Below are 23382 nucleotides of genomic sequence, written 5' to 3' on the forward strand. Positions count from 1 at the left end.
TGATGTTGTTGTTTTCGTCGTAGCAAATGAAGCTGGTGTAGCAGGCATGACCGTTGTCTGATCGGTGGCTTGGATAGACGTTTGCGATACAACTGGGGTCATATACTGTGTCTTTGAGCTCGTTTCATATGTTTTTTGCATTGATGTTGTGGTCGGAAGAATTGTAGAGTCTGAATATCCTGCAAAACAAAAAACAGCATTACCTGCCGGTCAAAATGAAAATCGGAAATTTGTTGTCCTTGGTTAGCCAATTAGTTTACAACCTGTGGTAAGATACTTTATGACAAGTTCGGTTAATTTCAAAAAATTTCAAAACTTTTATTTCAAAAATTTCAAAACATGGAGTTTATTTGAATCGAGAAGGTATCCCTACAAGTTGGTTAAGCTGGGTTACACTCGTTTGGAAATATAACTTTCCAAGCCATTTTAAGCACGTCGAATCTCTTGATTCTGCCTTGTTGTGTAATAGTTGTAATGTAAGACATTCTTACCTGTGTATTCGCACACAAAGCCATAGGACATGGAACACGGTTCGTCGAACCAATCACTTGCAAACATTGATATCCTGACGCAGGCAGTTCCAGTTTCATCCGGCTGTGCTGGCAGAAACAACGCTCCTGGAGACCAATCTGTCATACGACTTTCTACAGATTCGCCATCAACCCACTGGAAGCCTCCACTGTGACTAGACAAGCCAATCCAGATGTTCTCGCCCATATCTATTAAGTACTGGTTCTCTTCGTTATCATCAACGATAACAAGCCAGCCTCCAGAGTCTCGACAAGTAGCGTTAGCATTGACCCAGGAGTCAGTGTAACTGAAAAGCTCGTAGCAGCTTTCACTATTAGGGTACGTTTCGAGGCCCGACCCACAATCTGTTAATGAATTAAAGTTTTTCATGTAAAAAGAGGATACCTTAGTTAGTCATTTTATGTTTCAAAATATCGTACATACATGCATGTGAATGTTGTTGCATTTTACTCAGTATATAGCTGCGATTGGGGAGCATCCCTAAAACATACTATATTAGCAAAATATGTTTGCTCCCGATATGCAGTGACCTATAAAAATCATTACTGTTTCTGTTGACGTCCGCATTAAGTATTAATATCTTTTTCCAGACGACAACGGATGAGGACAAAAGATTGAACTGGTGGAACTTTACTTGTGTTTTAATTACTGCTCCCTAATTTGTTGAAAGGGCATTCAATAAAAATTCTTGTGCTCAGGGCATTCAGTTAAATTACAAAGACAAAAAAAGGATACAAACAGTGGTAAGTATCCCATTCTGCCAATTTAATGTAATATAGTATATCAGTAGAAGAAACATAGTGCAACTCACTTACTGTTTCCGTTTGAGATGACCCTATGTGAAAAACACGATAAAGAGAAGTTGCAATAACTGAATGCACATAAAAAATATTTCAACATTCTAATTAAGTAGTTAGTGTAAGTATTTAGCAATTAGTATTTTCATTCTTTGCCTAGCCTATAATAGATGATTATATTGTTTTTGCGTCTAGTTTCTCTATGTCATGATGTTGTCTTAGCGCTGTTAGACAAGCCATATTTCACCCTCATTCATGGTTTGATCAAACCACATACTTCATACAGCGACAAAATTGATAAGGTTGAGAAATAGTCGTCATAGCTCGGCATGAACACAATACTACACAACGCTATCTTATGTTATCTTACGCTATCTTATCTTATCAACGCTATCTCTCTGCATTATGTGCCTAAATCTATTCTCTTACTGTTATACAACTCGCTCATTCTTCCACACATAACTTGTTGTATCGAAATCTGGGGTAACACTTTCTCGACTTTCCTGGAGCCAATACTTTTGTTACAGAAGAAAATTACACGTCTCATCACTTTTTCCGATTTTAACGCTCATACTGGTCCTTTATTTAAGAAACTTGGTATTTTAGACGTCCACCAACTCTGTAAACTCCACACTTGTCTTTTTACCTTTGATTTACTAAATAAGCGATTTGCTCAAGATAAAAGTCGTTATTTACAGACCATACCGCATGACTACCCAACCCGATTCGCTACTCAAGACAACTTTCCTTTACCCAAAGTCAACCTTTCACAAAGTAAACACGATGTAAAATATGCAGCCACCAGCCACTGGAATTCTCTACCTAACTACATAAAAAATACAACCAACAGATATACATTCAAAACTATCTTAAAAACTCACCTTCTCACCAATTGAACAGTTTTTGCATGATTTTCTTGTATAATTCTTACTTTTCAGTTATATTTAATGTAGGCCTAAATATCATTTTTCAATTATATGTACAGTTATAGATAGTCTATGCATTAGTGCAATTCTTGTACATTTATTTACATGTCTTTCGCAGTTACATACTTGTGTATATGTATACTAAGTTGTCTGGGTCACGGACTAGACTAGTTCTGATCGAACTATTTCCGTGACCTCACCAGATTTTTGATAAGTTTACTTACTTGACATGTATATATATATATTTTCATCTGGTGAAATAAATTCAATTCAATTCAATTCAATTCAATTCAATTCAATTCAATTCTATCAGTGTTGTGTTTTGTGTTATTAAAAAAACAACTGAGGTATTGTAAACCATTAGTTACCTGTGTCTACATATTCACAGATATATCCATAGCGTTCGCCACAGGCTCTATCCTGCCACTTGAACGACTTATCCCGCACCATGACGACACAGTTTCCTGTACCATCTGGTCTGTTTACATCGAAATTTGTGTAATTAATCTGAACGTTCCAAACTAGAAAACCATTCCACCAAAAACCAAAAGTCAATCCAGAAATCACCAGAGTAGGAATCCAGTATTCCATCCAGGAACACCTGTTTTTGAGGATCCGCTACCTCTACCATGTTGGCACCGAAAGGAAATGGTCCGTGTGAATAGCATGCTGCCTGGTAAACATCGTCGAACGACAAAGATTCGCTGTCAACCACTTTGATGCAGAGCGAGTTGTAAGCATGTTCGTCAGGTCCACATGCTGTAATGAAAGTTCAACAATAATGTGAAGAAAGTCCATGTTTCGATAAATCGGATACTGTTCACACAAAGCCAAGATTTTAGTGTTTTCTACGTCGCTAAACATCGACTTTCAGCAAAGACATTGTAGGCTGTTTATATTTCAGTATTCTCAGAGATTTCGATATTGCCCTTGGCAGAGTTTGCATGAGGACATAAAATCATCTTGTAGGTTACAATCTACTTTCTCATTAGTACCTTCAAATCTATGCTTGAACAAAAGAAATATTTAAGCAGTTTTACATAACTGCACACTGTAAAGTAAAAGTTCAAGGATAGAACACCTATTAAACGCCTTTTTGTAACACTTTTTGAACGCGTCTAGACGTTCCGAAATTTAACACTACGTGTTCAGCCAACGTTCAATTTTTGAACATACGTGTGCAGATTTTGAACACTATGTGTTCATCAGACATTATATTGAACACCATGGTGTTCCATATCTAAACACTCGTTGCACATGAAATGTGTTCAAAAAATTGAACGCATTTACGCGTTCAAAGGACTGTAACACTTTTTGAACGCATGGACGCGGTTCAACGATAAGTGTGTTAAAGGATTAAACACATGACATTCACTTGTTGAACACCTTTAATTTAGGGCGTTCAGGGGTGTTCAAGCCTGAAAATAACAAAACGGACCACTGATATTCAGTAAAATTATTTTATTCTATAAATACACAAAAAATCCTTGAGTAAAATACAATTATTTAGTGTAAAATATGAAAATAAAGAGGGCCACTTTGTAAAGTTTGTCAGACGAAGACAACGGTGTTAACATCTTCCTATCAAAACATGAACAAAAGAAAATCCTTATTAACACTGTCAATCGTTTTTAGAAATTATGAACAAAGTAATGACAAAACAGGTGTTACATTGTGGATTACATTATATGTTCATACTTGTAAAAACGCACAAAAATATCTGTTTTGAAAAAGCTCAAAACTTGCCTTACTTATTGTGTTGAAAACACGTACTCGTATGAAATGTTTACTCCGTTTTCCATCTAGTATAGACAATTGTAAACTGATAAAAACAAATCAAGGCTTCTCTGATGCACATGGTACATAGTTGTCCACACTAAAGTAAACGCAACATGTCACGTTGTCACAAAGTGTCACAGTAAGGCATAACATGCAGAAAGTGGGTAAAGGGGTCCTTGGCAGTGTAAAATCTATATCCTTGTCTAACAAAGTCCTTCATGAACGAAAAGGTTTGTTTGTTTGTAATATCTTTAAATAAACCCTGAAATAAATCAGTGACATTTCAAAACTCAACTTCTCAGAAATTAAAAACACATTAACTAATTTTGACTTCGTTTCATAAGTTTTGTTCTGTGTATCAATAAGCATTTGCTGTTGAACCTGGAAATTTCAGTCCTTACTAAAATTCGCGTGTAAAAGGAAACTGCAGTCTAGAACCAATGGCAACAACCTGAATGCTAGCCATTTCAACATCAATATAGCAATACGTATATACATACAACAAGCGACTTAGACGTCGAAACAGCTCGCAGTGTTATGTATAGGATCTCTGACATCTCACTTCAGGATGGCCTCACTAAAAATGAGGAAATAACTGCAAAACATACACAGTTGAAGATTTCATAATGATTTGGACATATCAAATTAAGATCATCCCAAAGAACATTTGTAGCAAATATCAAAGCTATCAGACTGGTAATTTGTAAGATACAATTTTTTTGACCAAAAATGGTAAAAATTGCCCTTAAAATAGAAAAATGCAGATTTCACCCTAACTTGAATATATCACATTCTGATAATTCCTTATGTCTTAAAATGTCTGAAATGTCCTTTATGTCTCAAAAATACAAATTTACATATTGCTGCATAATTTGAACCATCTGAAAAAAGCTATCCGCAGAGACTTATGTTCCAAATATCAAAGCTGTTACATTAGCAGTTTTGAAGAAGATTTTTAAAGATTTTTTATCAAAAACGACAAAATTGTCATAAAAACTACAAATTTGAATATTTCATCAAAACTAGCACGAATTTGACGAAGGTCATTCTTAGGGACATGTTTCCCAAATATTGAAGACGTCCAACCATCAGTAAAGGAGAAGCTTTTTGCAAAAAAAAAAAAGCAAAATTAGCCTCAAAAATACAAATTTGCATATTTCATCATGGGTAATCCCAGAGAACCTGTACTCCAAATATTAAAGGAATCGTATTGGCCGTTTTGAAGAAGCAGCTTGAGATGTAAAAAGTTGAGGACGTGCCACACATTCATCTATTAGACAAGCTCTTCGTCGCTAACAGCGAAGCTTAAAAAAGTAACAAATCGAGAACAAAAGACGTGTTGATCTACAGTAAAAAATAATCTAAGCTTTGGTAGCAGGCTATGATCAACTAAATGTGACTGGAACATAAGCCTTTAAATACGTGAAGTCTCCCTTATCAGATGTGCGGTGGAATGAAGAATTAAAGCAGAAAGCGACAGAAAATTCAGAGTGAAGATTTCAGAAAATTCAGAAATTCAGAGTGTACTATACATTATTCTCCAGTAACATTTAGTTTATCATTGCGTTCTACCAAAGCTTATATAAATTCAGAACAAAAAAACAAAAACTTATCAAAATTCAGTTACTGACCCTCCAAAGTTTAAATCTACATAGAGATGAACTGAGTTTCTCAAGCTTGTTTCCGGACAAATACCTGTACACTCATCTTCTTCAATTTCTGTACCATCAGCCTATGTAATAACTCTTCGATTACCAGGTAAATCCAACTTTTCACTTCCTGAAAATAATACAACAATAGGTAATATGGCTACATGAGACTTCAAATGAAAGACAAGGTGGCCTTATTAGGTTAAGAAAAAGAGGTGACTTTGGTATAGAGTGGATCTTTTCGACACTGTTACAAAATATTGGCTTCTTCTTGTCATCAACTGATGAAAGTAAAAACAAAAGCCAACTCTCATATGCTGAAACAATAGAGTGTACAGTCTGGGATGTTTAACTAATGTTTTACATGCGATTGTGATTACTAAAAGACATGTGATAGCTGTGATTACTCAGCGGTAATGTAGTATATCGATCGCGCTCAGTACAAGGGTCATCGCCACAGTTAGGTGATGACCCTTGACCCGAGTGCGATCGATACGCAATGGCCCAAAACACCGCTGCGTATTCACAGCTAGTGTATGGTATACCAGCCACTGAAAGAAAAAAGGTTTCTTCACGTATTTTAGCTATTCGAAAGTACTAAACAAATAATTTCAAAGGATAATAATACAGATGATTCAAAAGTTAACACCTTTTACTATTTTGGAGAGAAAACTTACCCTTTCTGGTCTTGTTTCCGCACGACCACGACTTCAGCGTGCGTTTACAACAAAAATGTCGCAACTTCCGTTTTGATGCATGACAGGATAAGAAAAGGCACCAAACTTGAACACCAAGTGTTTAGGAGTAGAACGCTTCTTGCACGCCGATGTTAAAATTAAAACCTTTATGGTGGTTATCTGTTATTCTTTTCAAAATTTCAAAATTTCAACCCGTAATAAACGTGTAAAATTATTTTGTATACTTCCTTTTTTAGAAAAAACATGCTTTCAGCACTTTTAGACCGGATTTATATTTTCACTTAGAGGGAAATTCGTTACATCAAAATCAGTGTACGTTTGCCAGACAGCAAGGCTGAAGTAAATTTAATATAGCCATAGTAAAGTAAAAAACACTAAAGATTGTTAATTGTTTTACAGTATTGTAAAATTTCTGTAATGCTAAGTATTTGAACACTTAGAGGAGATGGTTGTTAACACTCCGTGTTCAGGTTTTGAACATCAGTGTTAATAATATGAACACTAGCGTTAACAATATGAACACTAGCCGTCCAAATTTGAACACCGACATCTACATTTTGAACGCGTAAGGACGCGTCTAGCGTCCGCTATTTTTACAGTGCATGATTAGACACATCGAAAAAATTCAGCTTGTTGAAGGTTGTGAAAATTTGTTGTGAAAAATGACTTCATTCGAGAGACAAAAGATTGGACCTGTATTTAGAATCACGTGCACTTGTCTGATGTTGCATAGGAATACATTAAAATTAATATAGTTTATATTTAGACGACTGGTATATACTGCCCTATGAAAATATACAAACGACCTCAAAAGAGGATAAAACTGCAGCAAATGAAAATGAATACAGTGAAATACTGGCCGACCAGCGGGAGATACAAAACTTGTTAAAAGACAGAGGATAAAAACTGCAAAAAGTTAAAACAAATACAGTTAAATACTGACAGACCAGCGGGAAATAAAACACTTGCAAATCGCAGAGACTAAAAACACAGACGTTTCGGGTGCAACCCTTCGTCAGAACGTACCGAGGAAGGGTTGCACCCGAAACGTCTGCGTGTTTTTAGCCTGATATGGAGGCATAAGAAGTCTAAATAATATTATTGTTCAGTACCTAAGACGAACTCTACTACTACTCGAATCTGTGCGTGATAACATGGCAAATAAGACTGGGGAGGATGTCATTTCCAAAATAACATTGTGCTTTGTGAGTATTTGAAACGTTTGGAAAGCTATCAGAAAACGTGAATTGACATCCTAGAAAGGGAATCTTGTTTTTCCCTACCTTTCTTCGTCAATAAGAGTAGAGAAATACAAAAAATTCTCCGAAAGAAGCGTGCTTCAACAAGGGCGAAATGAATGTTGCTTTCATTTACCTGCCTTCGATAATGCTATGAGAGACAATAGAATACACACATTCTTTACGATATCCATATTTCCACAAGGTGTTGTTGGTACACCCAAAAGAATTTCAGCAGAACGGTCAGTAAGACTTGTTGCTGGATTTTAAATAAAAGTGCCACTTCTTTATCAACTATAGTTGCGAGTTGGGAGTTTTATAGATCGCGCCGATCATTACCACTTTATTTTGCCTGCCCCCCCCCCCCCATTAATCCATTCACATATAGGAACAAAGAAATCTTTCAGCTTTGATTTTGTAAGGTCAAGTCTGTGTTTGCTTCGGTTGACAGTGAGCTCATGGAAATATCAATTCAGGTAATCAATTGGAGCCCATTACCGAAAACAAGCTCAAAAGCGCCTGATGTCATGACGTCTTCGCAGTGACGAACAACAATTTACATGTGTCCTAGTCTGTCACTTGCTTGTTATCAGAATGAAAGCACCATGGCGATTGTTACCCGAGGTACAAGATTAATTATATGGACCGTGATCATGCTAGTCACAAACCCTGAAATGTATCTTTTATCCCACTTTATCCAAACCATGGTATCTAACAGAAATATGCACTGATGACATAACTCTTGCTACAGCAAAATACAAACTTCTTCGAATGGTTTGGAAATCATTTGTCTTTCACTCCTATAGCATTGTGAGATCGGCTTTTTAATTACAAAGACGATAACTATTTTTTTTAAATATATAACCCCACGAAGATTTGTTCAAAAATTACATATTCAAATTGTTGTCAACTACCCCTTTTAGTAACACATCTTTTTGATACAGTGTTCAAATTTCGTATGTTTCCTAGTGAAAGTTTCCTTCTCTAATTTTTCATCATTAGCGTGATTTGGACATTCAAATATATCGTTTTCTTTGAACTTACTTAATTTCTTTGCTATTAAGGAACAATGTCTTTCGTCGGTGTTTTTAGCACAAAGGAAAGATCAGTCACATATGTCGTTTTTTAAGTTAGACTGAAGTTGACTTGTATATCAAATATCAGGAAATTTGATCAGAACTTTTGCATAATGATTTCTGATTGTAAATTTTGATAGTGATAGAAATATATCATGAGTGAATGTCGAACACTTTCATTTTCGATGTGATTACAATGCCTCGCAAAACTTAAGTCCACGAAATGGCATTTTGAAAACTTGTTATCCCCGTTCTTCTGTGCTTTCATTATCGATGTCCACGTGTTTAATAATTGCTAAACCTCTACGCTGACATGTAAGGCACGAGAAGGATTACAAATATTCCATTTGCTTTACATGTATAATTAACAGTTTGCTGTGTTTTATGAATCATACCCGGTTTTCAAAAGCCATGCGCTCTGTCAAGGATTAAGATGTTGCAATCGAAATATAGTTCAAAACATCTAATTAGGATGGCATACTAAACGAATGTAAGGAACGAATGTATGAACACACCGTTTTTCATCTGCATTGCCATTTCAATGACATTTGAAGCCGAACTCTGATGGCTGTATAGAATTTTAATGTACACTTTTAACATACATATTTTACAGCGCTGTCTGGTGTTGCCAAGTGCCGAAACAGTCAAGGGATGAACAGTACATTTTTGTGACAGAAATTTCAAAAGAAAATAATACAAACCTGCTCGAGTATGTAGTATAGCGTACGCCAAAGTAAGACAGTAAATCACAGCCTTCATTATTCACATGGGTGTCGGTACTGGAACAACTGGTTGTCGTCTTCTTCTCCTTCTTCTTCTTAAACGCTTACTTCTCCACTTCATGTGGTTTCGACAAATGAAACAATTTTTGAGGTCTTAATTTACTTGCATGCCGAAAATACATTTACATCGCTTCCTGAAACACCAAAACCAAACATCGATCTATTCAATACAGGATGAACTGCTGTGGGCATTGCGTTCGCCCCTCTGAACAGCAGTGGCAATAACATGTACTTTTAACTCGTTGTCATTAGCGACCGGTTGGAAACTGAACGGAAGAACTTGAACGAAATATTGCTCTTTGACTTAAATAATCGCCCAGCGGGCAAATCTTTGGTGTTTGCCACAATAAGGTATGCACGCAATATGATTGTTTACTCTTTGCAGACATGCATTTGCCGATGTGTAATCTGTGCGAAGTGAGAATATGAAAACGGTTCGATCTTTTTATTATTTCGCAACGATCTTCCTTTCTGGAGTGAAAGTAACGGCGACAAGAAGAAAAGGAGACTAACACATCAATCTCAGTTCAAAAATTCAAATAGTCGTTTTTGCAAGACCCCCCCCCCCCCAAAAAAAAAAGACAGGCAAGGTGCAGAACGATGCAACAGAGTTAAAACAAAAGTAGATAAAATACAAGAACCTGCAGCCACCCAGAAAGTGATGTCAGATGTTTTGAAGGCATGAGTATATCCTTCTTTAATTAGTCAAACAAGAAGTACTGTTGGCCAGGCAGACAGCGAAGCAAAGACAGACAGACAGACAGACAGACAGACAGATAGACAGACACAGACAGGTAGGCAGACAGACAGACAGACAAACAGATAGATAGATAGATAGATAGATAGATAGATAGATAGATAGATAGATAGATAGATAGATAGATAGATAGACAGACAGGCAGAGAGGCAGACATGTAGACGTAATGCGAATAAGGGGAAACAGTGCGACATGTATTGTGCATGACTCTGTTCCTGATTGCACTGACAAAATATGTTTTCCGTGAATTTTCTGGTCAGAATGGTTACATTTCGAACTCCTTTTAAATCTTCTTGGTTTACCTCACTTTTCAAAATATTGATTGCATTGCATGATTAGCAATCTGGCCAACGACAATGTCCTATCAATCATCACCCATACGCCCTTGATTTCCAAACAATGAAGCTGTAATAGTATATTTGCATGACACATAAGACTTATGTAATCAACAATCGATCAGGTACGTGCTTGATCGAGATGGTGAAATCAAATCTATAAAGGAAATATACATGAAAGTAGGAAGTGTTGATATTATAAAAGTAAAAGCGTCGCCAAGCGTTTTGAAGAGCTTTTTCATGATTGGTGTACATGCCGTATATTATCAGTACGTGAGTAAAATACAAAACGATCACACTGTGATATGCTTATTGAGAAATCACTCAGTTACCGCCCACGAATGCCTAATATTACAAATATGTCGGCTGTATTCATATAATTTATGTTTTGATTAAGTACGTACATGCAACTTTGTCAATGACTGTGCTTTACTGATTATTTTGACTCATGCAGCCGAGCAGCGACATTTGTATGCAACTGGGACAGCAAGCTTAGATCGATTCCTCGTTTCAGTTTTTAATGCTAGCAAATAATCGAATTCTGTATGAAAAGTTCATTGACTTATTTACATTACCCATGAAAATTACATTGTGCCATTGAACGACAACTCTTCAACATTTTTAGGCTCAGTCTGTGCGAAAATAACATTTATGGAATATCCAGGTAAGGAGAATTTAAGTACCAATTTGCTTTCATTAACAGATGTTTTAGCGATAAAGATGTCTTTTATATGGTAAATACAATTGTTTTCCTCACTAAACAAACCCTCTCTTTCATGCAAATATCACGCTATTCGGGCAGTTGTCCTTTACAATGAGTTTTACCCCGCTGCTGTAAGATGCTTGTTACGTCCTTAGAGCGGCAAAGAACAGCATAACACCAAAATTACCAGACCAATGGTGAGAGGGCCGTACATTTAGTTATAATATCCTTTAACAATGAGCACTGTTTAAATATTTAAAGTGCATGATTACAGTGATTTGGATATATTTCCCTTGCATTAAATCGGTAACGTTGAGAAACCGGTGCAATAAACCGACAAAATAAATAAGCCAAACGAATTTGTTTATAAATCCGTAGCAAAGGCACATTTATGTGGACTACATCGTGATAGAAAAAGGCGTCTTGTTCGCATTGACATATCAACAACTGGATACGAAAGCGTCCGTTTATTTCCTGCGAGAAAAATTTCAACCTTGAGTCATAAACATCACAAGTCAATAAAAAACGTCATGTTCCCTTTAGCATGTCTTTTCTGAATAGTCCCTATAAAGTAGTAGGTCATATATATATAGAGAGAGAAATACATATGATATAAGCTGAAGTAAATTAAAACTGGATGAGACAGAAATGTTATTATCATTAAAATTTTCACACCATCAACAGTACTTCCGCCTCCACTCCCCTTCACTATTAAGTCTGTGCCTACAAAAAGCCTCAGAACACAAGACATCTACTGACGCGAACATGCAAACAAAAGACCGTTATTTCCAGTGGAAATTGCAATTATTTATATATTTTTTACCTATATGAAAGGTTTCATTGTAAAAACAGAAATATCTATCTACTGTCGTAAGATGTTGTTTACTGTGTTAACTTTCGTAAGGATAAACGAAAAGCTTTGCTCATGGTGTTACCCTCGTAATTCATTAAACAAAAATAATTAAACTTCGACTGTCTCTCTATTACAAAGCTCAGACCTCGAAGATAGCTACTTAAGAATACCTAGTTGTTGGCAGCTTGGAATTTTAGAACGAAAAGGAACACATACATTTAACGCAGTCGATGTAATGGCGGCGAAGTTTGGAAAGATCACCTCTTGAGGGCGGACATAACACTCGCTTAGCAGATGACATATAAAGAATTCATATGGACTTACATGATGCATATAAAAAGCTAGGGTCACAATACTAATATCTTGTACTGGAACATAATACAGTTTTGACATAGAAAGAAGGGGTCAAGAGCTCAAATAAAATTTTAATTAAAAATATGTAACTCGTTTTAATGAAAACTTTTAACAAGGACACATAATTTCGTATACTCACTGAAGAAATTTAGCAAAACCAAGTCTGTCAAGAGATACTAAAAAGCTGCCTTCTGATATTCAGGAAGTAAAAAAATCTAAATGCCTTGAAATAATCGACTATAATGTCATTTGTCCGATTGATTGACAATTACATTGAGTTGCAGTTCTTGCAAAAAGAGTGTTTAGTAGTGACGCAAGTGCCACTGATATCGTTAGACATTTTGCCAGATGATGAGCTTGAATCAGAAAACCATCACTGTAAGCTAGATCATCAATTGTATCATAAAAAAGTATCTAGCTACAAGAATATGAAAAAAATCCAGCTTTAGTCTGCCATCATTCAAAGATACGGATCATTTCAATGGCTCTCTTCATAGATCGAAGCAGATGAGTATACTCAAGCAATAACAATAAAAAACAGGCCATTGTAAGATACACATGTACAAAGCAAAGAAGAATTCGCCTTAAAAATACCGAAAGGGCTTTAAATGTTATGTATTATGTACCGCATCCTTATTATAGGCATATGAATAAATCCGCAATTGGTCCACGAGCCATAGAAACCATATCAAAATTTAAAAAAAACCCCAAGTTTTGTGCATGTAAAGGACGTCATATATTCAAAAGGTGCAAGTTTGCTGTAAAGGTGCCAATATGCATTTGATAACTCCCCAAAGCATGTTGATATGCACATTTTTCATCTTGTCAACTCAGCCCGTATGTGTGTAAACTGCATTTTTATTGTTGAAAAGTGACTTCTGGTCCGGAGTAGAATTCAAATATAAACAATAACAATGCATTTTGCATACATAGACGCAAGTTGACAAGCTAGATGATGGGTGTTTCAACATTCTTTGGGGAGTAGAATATACAAAATAAAAATAATGAAAAAGTCATCAAAGTTAGCATAACTGGCTCTTTAATTAGCCATTGCCAGTGACTTGTTCGCTACAATATAAGGCAAACTGTAAAAGCTGAAAGAGCTAAACATTCACTTCGAGCTCTGACGAACTTTGAGAAATTTGGCTCTCAGGCAAATGAAATCGATCACAATGCACAGACCGACCAGGACACATGACACAACAAGCCATGATGAAAAGATCACCAGGCCACCCGTATTCATACCAAGAAACGTGTTTCTGCCTATTTCTCTGCGAGATGGCGATCTAGTTTCAGTCGATCTAAACATTATTTGTGTATTCAAGGTATCGGCAGTAGTATGTTCTCCATATGGTTCATTTGTTGTTATACTCTCTTCTATTGATGGTGATGAACTTGATGACGCTGTAATATCGGCCATTTCAGTTGTTGACATTTCATCGAAGCTCGTCGAAGTGGCCGTAAGATCGCTGCCGCTTTCCATAACTGTGGTGTGCTCGAGATCCGCAGTGGTCGCTGTTGTTGTTGTTGACGGTGTACCTGACAATGACAATCAAGAATTTGGTATGTGACAAATTTGATTTAATCTAGTTTTACGGCGATACAGCTTAAAGAGGAGACCCTAAAACAGGTTTGATTTTCTGTGCGAACGACACATGTCTGTCTGTCTGTCTGTCTGTCTGTCTGTCTGTCTGTCTATCTGTCTGTCTGGGTATGTATGTATGTATGTATGTATGTATGTATGTATGTATGTATGTATGTATGTATGTATGTATGTATGTATGTATGTATGTACGTATGTATGTATGTATGTATGTATGTATCTTTGTATGCATGCATGCATGTATCTATGTATCTATGCATCTTATGTGTCAATGTATGTATCTATGTATGTATCTTTGAATGTGTCTATGTTACATGTACTAGGTTGGTAACTAGTTAATTGTGCCTGTAATCATTTGAGAGAATCTACGCACTCACGCGTGAATGCTTGTATGTACTTGTATATGAGCATTGTATTTTATGTATGAGTGTGTGAATAAGAATATTCATATGAATGTTTGCTGTGACATGGTGATGTACATGCTTATGGCGATCTTTGTACAGCTGAATGTGCAGAAAGAATATTTCATTAAACGCATTTAAGAAATATTGCCACCCAATTAATACCTTGAAACTCACATTGTGGTCTTCTCTCACTGATTGTTTGTACTATAAGGAAATCCTCAAAAACATTCTTATTGTAACGTTATTCCTGAATCCCCTGCATCGGATATAATGTTCCCTCATAATCAGTGTGCTGTCTTTTTATGTATCATCTAGGGATATACCTGTTCAAACATGCTTTTATGTCTGCACTAATTATTTATGTCTCATTGGTACATGATTCTGTGTGAAAATTTAGAATGTATTGACAAAGGTATCAATGATTGTTTCATTTTAATGGAGCATTGTTGTGCCATTTATTGGCTTAACTCCTGGTGTCGGTTTAAACCTGAACTGTATACCCGAAATGAAAGCTGACAATGGCATCCATAATTTATACAAATTATTTTATATGCTGTCATCTGTTCCAAGGAAAATACCTTACCTGGATCACTGTACTCGCAAATGAAGCCATTGTCCGTGTTGCAATGTCTGTTGTGCCAATCATAGTTAGAGGGTCTCTCTATAGCAACGCAACTTCCGAACCCGGATGTCGGTTGACCGCCATTGAACGCCGAAAAATCACTCGAAATATTGAATTCTGAGAGAGGCACAGTGTCCCAAACCCATTTCTCATGGCTGAAGCTGAAATGCAAACCGATCCAAAAATCCCCAGCATACTGAACCAGATTGCTCGCTATAACTTCTTGTTCTCCGGCACTCTCAATCGTTGCTAGGTGGTAGTTGGATGATTGGCCAAGCAGTGAACAATACGTGGCCGCTTCTTGCCAGACTCCACCTGCTGTTGGACCATTCTTAACCAGGTAGCAGCTACTCTCGTAAGAGAACTCATTCAATCTACATGCTATATGAAAAATACAGAGAGAAAAAAAATAGTACGCGAAAATTATGCAACTTGCAAATTCGCGATCGATGGTCTGACACCCTGTTCCGGAAAATATTAATTATCAATACCACGCTTTGCGTTTAGTGTTTGCATTCGGAAAATAAGCATTTTAGTTCCTTTGAAATAAAGGTCACATACATCAAGTTGAACGTTTATTTATGTCCCAATGTCACTACTTAAATATGGTAAAGGTGATCTAATCATAAACTTTCCCCTCTCCATTGTGAGGCTAATACTGTCTGATATGACGCTCTCCGTTAACTGTCCAAGTTGAAAACAGCAGCCAAGGTTTTTTTATGTTCCCATAAGAATATGAGACATTGAAGGAAAGTGCTCAGACAGATCATCATGGTTGCCGCCTGTGTGATTTCAAAACAGTCCTGCGTTCGTAGAATATAATTGTCACAGTGGTGGAAGCAAGTTCAGCGTCACGTCGTACCAAAGATTGTTGTATAGTGATGAAAGTTAAATTACTAACCTGCGCCTTGAAGAATCAGACTGGTTGCAAGAAGACACAGTCTCAGAACGCAAAATGTATCTTCTTTCGCTTTCCATATTATTGTCATGGTATTGTCAATCGTTCTTTATGCGACCGTAGCGTCGAACAGCATAAACAGCAAGAACAGAAAATGAAGGCGTGTTTCACGAACCCTTCATGTCATTTTGTTCATGTCGGGAGTCAAGGAAATAACTTCGACCAGTTGATAACAAGTAGAATGCATACAATATTTGGTGAAGTATAATAAAATATTGCCATAGTACTCAACAATAACATTTTATGTATAGGAAATAGACTTTTTTATTTGCAATTTAGTTTCAATCAATCAAAAAAATTACTAATAGGAAACAACGTTTAGGTGGTGCGAAAAAATCAATACTTGGCAAATTGCTATTGCACTTAGTTCGGAATTGAAATAAAAGATAAGAACTAACGAGAAAAGAAGATGAGTGTCAGAGAAGACAAGAAGGGATGCATGAAAAAAGGAATGGGAAGAAGTGGTTAGATACTGAATTGGAACAATGGACTTTAAAAAAAACACTTGTTTATATTGCACCGCGGTTACAGTATTCGTACCCGGGTAAATGACGCCCATATTATATTCAAATGGTACAGTAATGCATATATGAGGAGTGGCATTGTATAGTAATACACATATTATCAGCCATCAATCAGCTTCGACATTTTGCGAGGTTAAATTGCGAACACAAGGTGGCGCTGTTAAGCGATAGGGATCAGTTGTAGTCTGAAAAAAAATTAAAAAGATTGTAGTGGGAATACTGTATGACCTAAGTGTACCCAATTCATGATTGTGTTGATCAGAAATACTGTCAAAAATTAAATAATAGTATATGCGTATTTTACAGGTATTGTGAAACGTCAACGGACCTGTGATATTGGTGCAATGACGATGTATCAAAAGTCGTTCGTTTTTGTATTCAGCACGGTTATTCAAGTTTCCATGGATATTGTAAATTAATACTTTGCTATCAACAGGGAAATAAACCTGAGGACGAATGTACACTAAAAGAAACCACCAATATGCTTGTCATCTACAGGACCGAAGTCACTGCAGATCACAGGTGCTTGCAGCGTTGCTTGAATGGTCGATCGAAGACCCGGGATCGGCCTTAGGCCTCACACTTAGATCCCGGGTTTTCGATCGACTATCCAAGCAACGCTGCAAGCACCTGTGCTTAGGACGAGGAAAGCGTAAAACCTACATCGCACTACTTAACAAAAAGCGCCTTCAAATGCTGTAACAATCAGGAAGTATAAGAAAAACGAAAAGTGCCCTGATCTTTCAAAGAATACATGTGACTTAAAGTTTAAACAAACTGAATAAGTAATTAATGTCAATAGGCCTGTATGTGCAGCAATTAAGCCTTGTGATGCAACATATGCTTCTGATAAACCCCAAATAATTGGCGCCAATACCATTTAGTACCTATACGACTATATGAATGCGACAACAACAGGGCAGCACTAATTGTCTGATGACCGTCTCATAGATTGTAAGTCAGAGTCACAACAAAACAGCTTCATGAATACTTTTCTTTTATAGACGCACCTTTACTCGTATTTTATCATAAGTATATTCGTTAATAAGCATATGTCTCTCTATTATTTTCTTATAGGGAAATGTTCCTTCGCAATAGCTAGGACACTTTTCGCTGCAGCAAACGGATGTATTGATAAATTTTCCTTTTACCATTCTAGACTCACATAAATTATGAGCATGGTCTTATGTTTGGATTTATAAATCACCCAACGTCTGGAAAGGCGACTGGGCTTGTAAAATTCAAAATAACCTTAAGTATAGTACCAGTATATGCCAGACTGTTTCAGTCAATTAATACTGGTTAAACGATATGACATAGTTTTGTCGAAAAGTTCTAAAATAAATGAAATAATAGTCGATAATTTCTTGATGAAAGATAACATGTAATGACGTAGTCTTGAAGAAACGCTATCAATTATTCAACTTTATCAATAATACAAGTCGAAATACACGTTATTCCTACAGGCTCTCTCAGAAAATCCATGAAGGTTCTGAATAGAGACTTTGGCACGGAACAAATGCGCAGTCACGCACAGTGCAGTTGAATACGATAAATCAATCAACCAGACAAAGGTTTGGCGTGATAACGGGATTATGTGTTTGGTTAGTGTACGTGTTTGTACCAATAAATCAAAAGAAAGTGTATAATGGCAAATGTTCTAACGTACTGCGCTTGCGTCGGTCAACTCGCCCTGTAAATGTGGTATCTCCATAGTGATTAAACCACATTTGCAGTGCGTAAAAGTATTGAACTTGGCAGACAGAACAGTTTACGGTGTTTCATGAAAATGTTTCTGGTCGATACGACGGCTCTCATATTAATGATGGATCCGTAACATCTAGTGTGTTAGGTGTTTCCAGCATTGTGGCGCTCTCTCAAATCGCAGAAATATTGCTCGTGTTTATGTCATGCACATATCCTTGAAGTATTCTCGTAGTTAGAAAAAACTTTCATAGGCAGACTTGACTTCCACTTTGAATGTCATTTTATTTTGCTTCACAGTGAGGAATTAAGATATCAAAATATAAAGGTTACACATTTATGCCTGATGCCATTTTGACACTGATCGTTACGTATCGAATACATATGAAGGTTATCCTTTGACATTTCTCAGCATTCGTGATGAGTCCGTGATATTTTCTACAATCAGCATTTGAACGTTGAGTTTTGTTTTGTTTTTGTTTGTTTTTTTGAATCTTTTTCCCTCGCTGTTACTTTATTAAGAGGGACGAGTGAAGGTAATAAATAGAAGACTATCTGTAGACATATAACAAATATAAAGCTATTCTGTATTTTATGTTTATTTTATTACTCATCCAACTGGCGAAACCAATTACAGGATGAGGTACCCATAAACCATGACCACTACCCATTTGGGAAATGAGGATATAGTGCTTTGCTCAAGGTCACAACTCTGTCCTCAACTCACCATCCTCTGACAGGGAATCAGTTACTCTGGACTTAACGGTTCTCGAACTCACCGTCCTCCGATAGTGAGTCAAGTACCCTAACCAATGCCCCACGGTGCCTCCTTTATTCGAAAGCACTATTTGCGTTTACCGAATGTAAGGTTACCCTATATTTGAAAGTACATATTAATGCTATCAGCAATAAAAATGCGATGATATCGTACAAAAGGATCACCACATACGTAAATTACTTATCTCGCGTAAGTGTGAATAAGAATTCTGTAAAAACACAAAGGTACACATTATCCATATGCAAATTTCCTGTGTTTACTGTGGTTTAGTATTTGTTGTAATCTTGTGTACAAAATTTTGCTATTTTTGTGAGAACATACTTTGAGCAGAAAGATTTAAAAGAAGCCGTTCATGCTGTTATTTGATTAAGCTATAATTTCGATTGCAGATGAGTATACGTGAAATTTCAGTACAATGCATGACAAGTTGCATGAGCAGCTAGCCCCGGTAGCTCGCCCTAATGGAGTCCAATGAACAAGAGGTTATGAGTTGCTATTGTGTCAGTCTACCTAACGACATTGGACGATACATTTTATGTAACGTACTTTTCTGACTTAACCATTCGCTGTAATTGTAGACGCAATATTGATGAACAAAAGACTAAACAATTCGATTCAATATGATTGCCATTTCATTTAATGAATAATGTAAATTTAGGTTTGAGACAGTAAATTTGATAGCATTAACTAAAAATCCATACATACATACATACATACATACATGCATGCATGCATGCATGCATGCATACATACATACATACATACATACATACATACATACATACATACATACATACATACATACATACATACATACATACATACATACATACATACATACATACATACATATATACATACATACACACATACATACATACATACATACATACACACACCTACCTACCTATCTACCTACCTACCTACCTACCTACCAACCTACCTACCTACCTACTTACCTACCTACCTACCTACCTACCTACCTACCTACCTACCTACCTACCTACCTACCTACATACATACATACATACATACATACATACATACATACACACACACACACACACACACACCTACCCACCCACCCACAGATTTTTTTATGTAATGAGTATTTGCAGGCAGCTTTTAATATCTCTTGATAGACTTGATTTTGCTCCTTTTTCGGTGTGTTTAAGAAATTATGCCTTTTTTGTTTAAAATTTTCATTAAAACGAGTTACAGTATGTTTAATTAAAATTGCATTTGTGCTCTTGATCCCTGCTCTGTTTCATGACTGTATTATGTTCGGCTATCAGATATGCCCTAGATATTTATACACATGTAACTCCGTATGAATGCTTTATGTGTTATCTGCTAAAGCAAGTGTTATGTTCGCCCTCAAGTGGTGATCTTCCCAAACTTCGCCGCTATTACATCGACTACATTAAATTTAAGCGTTCCTTTTCGTTTTAAAATTCAAAGCTGCCAACAACTAGGTATTCTTAAGTAGCCATTTTGGAGGCCTGAGCTTTGTAATAGAAGGGCCGTCTTCTTAAATGAATGTACGAAGTAATACCATGGATAAGGCTTTCCTTTTCTCAAGAGGAAAGTCAACAGAAAATATATTTTGGTTTTCACAAAGAAAGCATTTCATATAAGCAATACATAAGTGCAATTTCTTATGGGAAATAAAAATCTTTCCTCTTCTTGTTTGCTTCAGTAGATACCTTGTGTGCCAAGGCATTTTTTGTAGGCACAGACGTAAAAGCGACGGCGAGTGGTGGCAGCGCGCTAGCTGTGTTGCTGATTGGGTGACAATTTTAATGATAATGATCCGAATTCAATTTACCTTTGCTTATATCATTTGTATTTGTATTTTTTGTATATGACATACTTATTTGTACGGACTATTAGAAAAGACATTAATAAGCAACGTGACATTTTTTATTGAATTGTGATGTTTATGACACAAGGTGGGTTTTATCTGGCAGAAAAAAATTGTGGCATTCATATCCTATTGATATGTCACTCTGCAAACAAGACACGTTTTCAATCACAACGTATCCCATGTGAATATGCCTGATATGGTTTGATGAAACACATTCGTTTGACTTTTGTAATTTGTCGGTTTATTGCACCGGTTTCTCAACGTTACCGATTTAATGCAAGGGAAATATATCCAAATCAGTGTAATCATGCACTTTAAATATTTAAACAATGCTCATTGTTAAAGTATATTATAACTAAATGTACGCGCCCTCACACAATTGGTCCGGTAATTTTGGTGTTATATGCTGTTCTTTGCCGCTGTAATGAAAAAATCACAATCATACCCATCCGTATTCCATAACGCTAAGTCGAAATTCGCAATACACTAGTTATACTCATAGACACAAAACAGCACAGAATAGACAGTACAGCACCGGTACACACAACAAAGTCAAATTCGTGAAAGAAAGATATAACATTAGTATCTTGCAGGATGGGAGGTAAGACTCAGCATGAAGTACAACTGCCCGAATAGCGTGATCTTTGCATGAAAGAAAGGGGTTGTTTAGTGAGGAAAACATTTTTATTTACCATGTAAAAGACATCTTTATCGCTAAAATATCTGCTAATGAAAGCAAATTGGTACTTAAATTCTCTTTACCTGGATATATCATAAGTGTTATTTTTGCACAGACAGAGCCTAAAAATGCTTAAGAGTTGTCGTTCAATGGTATTTTCATGGGTAATGTAAATAAGTCAATGAATTTTTCATACAGTGTTCGATTTTTTTTTGCAAGCATTACAAACTGAAATGAGGAATCGATGTAACATGTCTGTCCCAGTTGCATACAAATGTCGCTGCTTTGCTGCATGAGTCAAAATAATCAGTAAAGCAAAGTCATCGACAAATTTGCATGTACATACTCAATCAAAACATAAATAATGTGAATATAGCCGACATAGTTGTAATATTAGGCATTCGTAGGCGGTAATTGAGTGATTTCTCAATAAGCATAATCACAGTGTGATCGTTTTTATTTTACACGTACTGATTATATACGGCATGTACACAAATCATGAGAAAGCTCTTCAAAACGCTTGGCGACGCGTATATTTCCTTTATAGATTGATTTCACCATCTCGATCAAGCACGTACCCGATCGATTGTTGATTACATATGTGTCATGCAAATATACTATTACAGCTTCATTGTTTGGAAATCAAGTTCGTATGGGTGATGATTGATAGGACATTGTCGTTGGCCAGACTGCTAATTTTGCAATGCAATCAATATTTTGAAAAGTGTGGTAAACCAAGAAGATTTAAAATGAGTTCGAAATATAACCATTCTGACCAGAAAATTCACGGAAAACATATTTTGTTAGTGCAATCAGGAACAGAGTCATGCATATTATACATGTCTCACTGTTTTCCCTTATTCGCATTACGTCTATCTGTCTGCCTCTCTGTCTATCTATCTATATATGTCTGTCTGTCTGTCTGTCTGTCTGTCTTTCTGTCTGCCTGCCTGCCTGCCTATCTGTCTGTCTTTGCTTCGCTGTCTGCCTGGCTGATAGTACTTCTTGTTAGACTAACTGACTGATATATGACATTCTCTTATTTGAAGAAGAATATACTCTTGCCTTCAAAAAATCTGACATCACTTTCTGGGTGGCTGAGATTCCTGTTTTATTTACTTTTGTTTTAACTCTGTTGCATTGTTCTGCACCTTGCCAGTCATTTGGGGGGTCTTGCAAAAATGACTATTTGAATAATTGAACTGAGATTGATGTTTTAGTCTCCTGTTCTTCTTGTCTCTGTTACTTTCACTCAAGAAATGAAGATCGTTGCTAAATATAAAAAGGGTCGAACCGTTTTCATATTCTCACGTCTGTTAAGACCTGTAAGTGGTCCCCGACTTCAAAGTGGTCCCCGTAGTTGTAATTGAACTAAATTTTTACGCAGTCCAGGGATTTTTTCATTCATATATTTGCATAAATATGTTGAACTTTGTAACATTGCAAATACTATTCTGTTATTTTGGTCCTTTTTGATATATGCGCTCACTTTTATTACTTTTTCAAAATTCCGATGTATTTTACCATGCGAAATCAGCCAAAACTGCACGTCATATTTTTCACCTGGTTAGGGTGTCTCATATTATCATCATGGGAGTTTCGCTGCACACGGTGGCCATCTTGTTACATGTTACATGGAGCCATTACCGTTAAGACCTGGCGACCTACCGATCACTGTATGAATCTCCATGGTTAAACCTCATCAGCCTTAACCAATATCTGAGTGAGTACCACCTTAAACAGTCATATACTTTCAATCTTGTTG

General features: G+C 36.4%; 1 protein-coding gene across 1 annotated transcript in view; it reads right to left on the reverse strand.

Annotated features, from left to right (window-relative positions):
- Positions 1-16096, reverse strand: part of LOC139146019 (mucin-22-like) — a 25423-nt gene extending 9327 nt beyond the window's left edge. Inside the window, exons 1-6 of the mRNA XM_070717467.1 lie at positions 16009-16096; positions 15069-15488; positions 13850-14017; positions 2822-3013; positions 492-875; positions 1-179 (exon numbers count right to left, since the gene is read on the reverse strand). The exon at positions 1-179 is cut by the window's left edge and continues 454 nt beyond it. Of these exons, the coding sequence (XP_070573568.1) occupies positions 1-179; positions 492-875; positions 2822-3013; positions 13850-14017; positions 15069-15488; positions 16009-16096 (1431 nt within the window). The remainder of the gene's footprint in view (positions 180-491; positions 876-2821; positions 3014-13849; positions 14018-15068; positions 15489-16008) is intronic.
- Between the last annotated feature and the right edge of the window lie 7286 nt (positions 16097-23382).

The sequence above is a fragment of the Ptychodera flava genome, chromosome 12 (genome assembly GCF_041260155.1).
Source record: "Ptychodera flava strain L36383 chromosome 12, AS_Pfla_20210202, whole genome shotgun sequence".
In the NCBI taxonomy this organism is placed as follows: domain Eukaryota; kingdom Metazoa; phylum Hemichordata; class Enteropneusta; family Ptychoderidae; genus Ptychodera; species Ptychodera flava.